Source organism: Gavialis gangeticus, unplaced genomic scaffold, assembly GCF_001723915.1.
Source record: "Gavialis gangeticus isolate Ggan-Ray unplaced genomic scaffold, GavGan_comp1, whole genome shotgun sequence".
NCBI classification, from domain to species: domain Eukaryota; kingdom Metazoa; phylum Chordata; order Crocodylia; family Gavialidae; genus Gavialis; species Gavialis gangeticus.
The window spans coordinates 46430707-46438186 of record NW_017729006.1 but is presented as its reverse complement, the minus strand read 5'-3'; the positions used below and the strand labels follow the sequence as shown (position 1 = coordinate 46438186).

The 7480-nt window shown below is 46.5% G+C and overlaps 1 protein-coding gene across 3 annotated transcripts in view; it reads right to left on the bottom strand.

Annotated features, from left to right (window-relative positions):
* Positions 1-7480, bottom strand: part of INVS (inversin) — a 262266-nt gene that overhangs the window by 39932 nt on the left and 214854 nt on the right. For all 3 annotated transcript variants that reach the window (XM_019509166.1, XM_019509165.1, XM_019509164.1), the window contains one exon: positions 1806-2574. In XM_019509166.1, the coding sequence (XP_019364711.1) occupies positions 1806-2574 (769 nt within the window). The remainder of the gene's footprint in view (positions 1-1805; positions 2575-7480) is intronic.

Genomic DNA, 7480 nt, shown 5'->3' with positions numbered 1-7480 from the left:
GTGGGCTTGCACCTGGCGGCTGCTGCCGCTTACCCAGAGGGCTGTGATGGCTGCTGCCTACAAAACCTCCCACTGCCTCCATGGAGCCATGCCCGGAGCTGTACAGCCAGAGGCAGTGGCGCGGTGGGGGGTGGTGGTGGGAATGGCTGCGTGCCACCCGACCACCACCATGCTGCTGCCTGGCAGTTGGCTACACAGCTCCGGGCACGGCTCCACAGCGGCAATGGGCGGTTTTGTAGGCAGTGGCCGTTACGGCCCTCCAAGTAAGGGGCAGTAGCTGCCATGTGCAAGCCCCCCACCATCCCACACCATGGCTGCAGAGCTGGCCACGGAGCTGCGCTCTGGCCACATGCTAGGCTCCCTCTCCTCCTCCTCTGGGCAGGCGGCATGTGTGTGGCCCGCACGAGGCACGCACATGGCCCCACATCGCTTGTTCGCAAAGCCCCCCCGCAGAGGGGCACCCCTGCCCTCACTCCCTGGTCCTGCTGCCAGCTGCAATATGTCATCTGGGGCTCGCAGCACCCCCCACTCCCTCAGTGATCAGAAACTGGTTTAAACCTTAATAGAACAGATGTTTGGTGCACATAAGCCAGTTTGAAAATGACTGAAACCAGTTTGAGATAAGCCTGGTTGAATGTAGTTGACTTAACTTATTTGGGTCAAACTGGTTTATGCAATGTCTGTCCCAGACCCCTTGCTGGTTTAAGATAAACCAGACTCCCCCAGCATTCCAGCATGCTCTCTGGGCTGGGCGGGGCTCTCTGCTTCATAGCAGAGCTGGCCCCTCCCCTTTGTGCCCTGGCTGAAGCTCCAGCAGAGACTGTGAATTGCCTTCCCCCTCCCCCTTACCACTCCTTGCTAAGTAGGAATTCCCCTCTCCCCTCTGCCTTCATGAAAGATGTCTGTGTTTTAGCTAAGGTCCGTGCTGAGTCAACAGGCAGAATCAACAGGCAGCTGGCAATGTCCCTCTGTTGTTTTCCTAATGGGGTGATAAACACTGTGTTATCAACAGGGATTCGGGTTTTCCATTTCCCATGGAAAAACAGGAAAAACATGTATTTCCTAATTTTATCAGAGAAAAAAAAAACGGATTTTGCCTCTTAGCAGAGATACCAGTGAATTTCCCACTTTTGCAAAGAGCTTTGCAGGCTGGCATAATTCCAGTTTGCATGTACATGCACAAGGTGCCCCCTGCCTGACTGCTCCCCCCACTCCCCACAGCTCCTTGCAGATTAGAACTCTGCCAGCCTGCAGAGAGCTCTTTCCAAAGATGCAAAATCCACATTTCTCTGTTAAAATAAAAAAAAAAAATCTGTGTGTTTCTTGGGTAAAAGGGGAAATCTACATTTTCTTCATTTTTCCGTGGGAAATGCGAAATCTGGATCCCTGCTCATGCGACTTCTTGTAGTTCAATCCTCCAATTTGTCTAGGTCTCTCTGAATCCTAGCCCTACCTCCAGCATATCTACGCCTCATTTGGCAGTAAAAATCTTTCCCAAGAAAGAAGTCTAAAACCTTTCATCAGTAAGTCCTGAGCTGATACTTGCCTAGATTTGTCAGCTGCTAAGTGATACCCATTTTTAAATAGAATTATAATAAACTATCACAGTCCTTTATTACCTTCCATTTTTATGCTGCCAGTAGCACAAATTTCCACTCATTTAGGGTAAAAGATGATGAAAACCATGATTTCTTAGTGAGCAATGTTATGGGGAAGAGGACCAAATAAAACAAGTTCCTAAACAATTCTAATTATAGGTATGTGTCAGTGCCTTTTTCTCTTTCCCGTTTTAAGAATTTTCCTACCTTCTCCATGCTCTTTGAATAATGGTAGCAGCATAGTTCTTCTTCCGAAACAGCTCTTTTCTTGTTCTTTCCTTTTCTATTATCTGTATCCGTACCTCTAATGGAATGAGTTCGTTATGCATACTTGGCCATGTTGGAAGAGGGCCTGACTGATCTGTTTTTTCCAAGTCCAGATTGTCTTCAGAAACAGCACACGTTGCTGTATCGCTTGGCACCAGTCTTGTAATTCCTACCTCAACAGACAATAAAGGGCGGGCCCGTTTTTTTAATTCATCATTTGCCACATGGATAGATTTCACTGTGCCACCTGAGCTGGTACTTCTGATGTTTCCAGACCCCACTCTAGCACTTCCAGGCCTGCTGGAACCAGCAGGAGAACACCTCTCATCCTTTAACTGTCTACTTCTTGCTCTCAGTTGCTGCATTTTGCTGCTTGAGGCAGTTTCACACTGCCTTGAATTCCTTGCTTTTCCATCAGTGCAATTAAGGTTCTGTAAACAAGCTGCTGTTTCTTCACATTGGCTTCTGCCACCCAATGTAGATTGACTTTGATCTCTTAATTTATCCCCAGCACTGGTTGGCCTACATGCAGGGTTTTGCTTTTTGTTGCCATGTCCAAAGGAACCATTTGCCCTTGCAGTCTGATTTTTATGCTTTTCACCATCCACTTCTGTAGTAGTTGCATGTTTTGCTCTGTTTCCACCATTTTCTTTACTACAATGGAAATGCACACAAGCTGGCTTCTTTTTGATGTGTTTCCTAGAATATTCTGTAAGAAGACATGAAAATTCAATGTTACAGTCACTGAAGGAGAACTAAATTATGTCTATTTTTCCAGTTCTTTTTTTGCATAGTAATCATGATCAGGTTTAGCAGCAAGCAGTGGGGCTGCCAGGGCCCCTCTACCAATCAGCGTTGGGGAGGCAAAAACCATGGCAACTTTTTGCTTCCTCAGTGATCGGGGCAAATGGCTCAGCAAGTGGGGCCCCTCTGCCAATCAGAGCTGGGATGGGGAAATGGCAAAATGAAAAAAATTAAAGGAGCCACTGCGGGGGGAGGGGGAACACTTCCTCCGCGATTTATGGATATCCCTAATAATTGGATGAATAACTTCAAGCAAAGAGAAACTATAAAGGGACCAGAGTATGGCCAGTGTCTGGGTTTCCACAGGAGTTTGTTCTGGGTCCAGTGCTATCTAACATTTTAATTAATTATTTGGTTGCAGGAATAGAGAATTTACAGAGTACATTTGTAGAAGACACAAACCTGGGATGGATTATAAATACTTAGGAGGACAGAATTAAAATTTGAAGGAACCTTGTCATATTGCAGAAGTTAGCTCTGGATGACAAAATGAAATTCAAAAAAGACATATAGAAGGTGTTTCAGGGGTGTACTTGGTAGCCGTGTTGGTCTGACACAAAAAGACACACAAAAAAAAGACACAGAAAAAGTGCCCACCAGGCACTTTCATCTGGACCGTGAAGCCCACCAACTAATTGTACCCAGCCCAGCTCTTTCGCCCATGAGGGTGGGAGCGAGGCACCCATGTATACACACCTCCTGCCAACATATCCTATTGTGTCTCACTCTCACCTTTGTGGGTGGAAGGGCCCGGCCTGGCCATGACACTAAGTTCTGGGGAAGTGCAGCCATAATAATCCAGGCAGACCTAGACAGATTAGTTATATGGGTGGACCAGAACCAGATGCTGTTCAACACTGAGAAGTATAAAGTGCCCCATGAGGAGAGGAAAAATCTGCAACAAACCTACAGGCTTGGTGGTGCTACATTAGCTATCATCATGTCCGAAAGGGTCTTGGGGGTCATAGTTGACCATAAAATGAATATGAGCCACCAGTGTGATGCTACAGTTAGCAGAGCAAACAATATGCTGGCATGCATCAACTGATGCATCTCAAGCAAAACCAAGGAAGTTATTCTCCTACTCTACTCGGCATTGATGAGGCCACAGCTGGAGTACTGTATCCAGTTCTGGGTGCCACACTTCAAGAAGGATGTGGAGAAGCTTGATAGGGTCCAGAGAAGAGCCACTCATATGATTAGAGGCCTGAAGAGCAAGCCATATGAGAAAAGGCTGACCGATATGGGACTTTTCAGCCTAGAAAAGAGAAGACTACAGGGGGATTTGGTGGCAGCGTACAAATATACCAGGGGAGAGCATCAGGGTCTAGGTGAACAACTATTCACCAAAGAACCCCAAGGGAAAACCAGAAGCAATAGTCACAAACCCCTAGAAGAAGGTTTCAGACTGGATATAAGGAAAAACTTCTTCACAGTTTACGTGACCACACACTGAAATAAGCTCCCAGCAGGGGTGATACAGGCACCTACCCTGGAGATCTTCAAAAGAAGACTGGAAGCACACCTTGCTGGGGTTGTTTGACCCCAGCGCTCTTTCCTGCCGAGAGCAGGGGGGCTGGACCCGATGGTCTCACGAGGTTCCTCCCAGCCCTAAACTTCTGTGAACATGTGAATTGCATTAACAGAAGCATGTATGCAAAATACTGTAAGTATTTACACTCTACTTGCATACAGTGTCCAGGTCTGGGCATCACATTACAAAAGCTATAGAGGAAGTGAGAGGAGCCAAAAGTGAGTAAATAAGAGGATAAAAGAGGGAGAGAGCTCACTGTGTAAGGAAAGGTAGAAGCAGCTAAATAAACCAGAATTTGACTTGGAGAAAAAAGTTGATTAGGGGAGAACATGATAGTGGTTATTTTAAAATACCTGAAAAACTTCAAGGAACAACTACTTTCCCTTACTATAGAAGGCTGGATGCAAGGCAATGGCTTTAAAGTGCAGCAATGAAGATTTGGAATGTCTAAAGAAAAGCTTCCTAGCTGTAAAAAAAATAGGACTATGGAACAAGCTGACAAGTTGTGGAATCTCCTTGATAGGAGGTTTTCAAGAAAAGGTTATATAAGTATCTGTTTGGGATGGTTTTGGAATAGCCAATCCTAAATTATGCAGAGGAGAAAAATAGATGACCTTCAATATCCTTTACAACTCCAGGAATTTACTAATTTGCTCCTTGCCCACACTAGATTTGAATCAGATGCCTAACCTAGCTCACACTGGCTGTCTACATGTGCACTTTACTGCAGAGAAGACCAATTAGCTGCAAAGTAAAGCACCACCATCTATATATGTGACAGTATTAAGGCCACAGTAAACTAATGAACACCGTGGTAAGGTAGTGGTAAGTTGGGGACAGTAGTATGTTATGGTGGAATAATTAACTGTGATTACGCACCCGTGTAGATGTTGACCATGGGCATAAATTGCACCCATTCAACTAAGCCAGTAGGGGACCTGCCTGCTGCCTACCCACATGGCTCTGCACTTTTTGCACTCTTGTGCCCCAGCCAGCCCCTCCACTGCCCAGCGCTGTCACCTGAACCTAGAGTCAGAGCAGGGCAGGAGTAGCCCTGGTATAAACTGGTCCACCCTACCTTACATTGCTACTGTCCTGAGTGCATTTGTAGATGCTGCACCCAGGAATAGTTTACTTTGGCTCAAACTGCTCCGGAGTTTATTGCTTCAAATTAACTGCATGTGTAGATGCACCCATTGTTAAACAGTTTCTTCATCCATTTTGCTATGTTATCCTTATTTTGGAAACAGGACCAGAGCATAGCAACAAAACACACAACTGTATTAACACACCTGTGTGCTCCGCTGAATTCAGCAAAACAGAATGCTATCACTCAAAGCATATCTGAGAAACCATGGTGTATCCTATCTTTTCATGAATTCCTTTCTGAACACTTGTCATTAGCCACTGCCCAGAAAGCTCAGAGCACTGCTGCAATATCCTATATCGAACTGGTGGAACCTCCCATTTTTCTATTTGCTTTATGTTCCCCTTTCCCCATTCCCAAGTCCAGGATGGGACATTATGTCAAACATGTCAGAGAGCAGGGATGATAATAGCTTGGATGCTGGATTGAAATACAAAACTGAAAATCTCTTGGATGTTTTGCTTTGGCTGCAATTAAGAATTTGGTTAGTTAGGAGTCTGGAGGGAAAACACAAAAAACTAGAGAACAGAGGGGAGCCAGCACAGCTGGCAACACAGATGATGGGCAGACTCCCCCTGGATGCTGCAGGGGGACAGAGCAGGGAAGGAGCTATCCTAGACCTGGTTGCTCCTATTGGGTGCAAATTTGCTCCCAACACAGGCACCTATGTACGTTTGCCTGGGAGCACTTTAATGAGCCTGAATTTTCTGGGGAGAAAATTCAGATGCATTAATTGCACATGTAGACATGCCCACTGACAGCAACGTCTGAAAATCTTTATTATCAAATTTAACTTGCTGTGCTTTTCTTTTTAAAAGGGGGATTTTCCTAAATTTTGCCTCTACATTTCTCTGCAAGCAGGGCAGGAATTTACATGGCTCTCTAAACTTAATACTATAATTATTCAGGGCATTGTCCCCACTCGCTGTGATGTTAAACATATAATTGGTACCACACAGTTGCTACCAACAGCAATGAAAGCAGTACTGGGACAATTTGTATACAATTTGTATACAAGCAGCACATCCAGTATTACCAGGACTTTATTCTCAATTCCTCAACAAATAGTCCAGCCTTTTACAACTCCAGTCTGTGACAATGAAATTTACATGTGACCTGCTGTTTGTATCATGAGAAGATTAGATAAGAATTGTGACCTATTCAAGTACAACATACTTTGGGCACATCTACATGTGACCTTTAATGAGCATTATCTTATTTTAATGCACATTAAAGCACTACAAAAACCATGTGCTTTCACTCATACACATTAAAAAAGCTAATGAGTCTTTTTTCAGTACCTCACAATTGAGGCACTAAATTTAATGAGCATTAAGGTAAGTGGGCAGAGGGACCGGACGCAGCTGAGCCGGATCTGGAGGGGAAGCCCCCCGGCTCCCTCTTAGCTCAGCTAGTAGGGAGCCGCACTCCCAAGCCGTGCTGCACGAACAGAGCGTGCCGGCGTATGCGTCAGCATTCGCACCGGCGGGCGAGCAGGAAGGGCCAGCAGGGAGACTCCTACTAGGGCAGGGCAGAGGAACTGCACTAAGCTAAAAACAAGCAGCAACTCCTATGATGATGCTGACGCAGAGTGCTGCCAGGGCCCCTGCCCAGGGGGAGCAGCCTACCCAGGGCTTGTCTGAGGCCTCCACACAGACAGAGCCCATGGGGGAGCTGGCATCCTCCCACACCCTGGCCTGCCGGGGCAGGGATTGGGGACCCCCACACCTGTCCTGCAGGCACCCGCCTTAGGGTCCTGGAGGTGCAGGTGAGGGAGCTCCAGGAGAAGGTTAGCAGGCTGAGGGGAATCAATCAGAGAGGTGGAGGAAGAAACTGACAGCTATTTCTTTTCCCTGCAGGGCCACACACCCAAGGAAGAAGCACCTCGGGAAGTGCCCTCCACTGCAGAGTGTCAGATGGTCACCTTCAGAACCAGGGCTGCTTGTAACATAGCAGTACCAGTTCCTCCAGTCCGGCTGGAGAACAGGTACAAGGCCCTGGCAACACTGGAGAAGGAGGGAGAGGAGGTAACTGGAGAGGAGGCAACTCCACATTCTCCATGCTCCGAACAGGCCAAAGGAACTAAGTAGTCCTGGAGGAGAAAGCGTTGAGTGATCGTCATAGGCGACT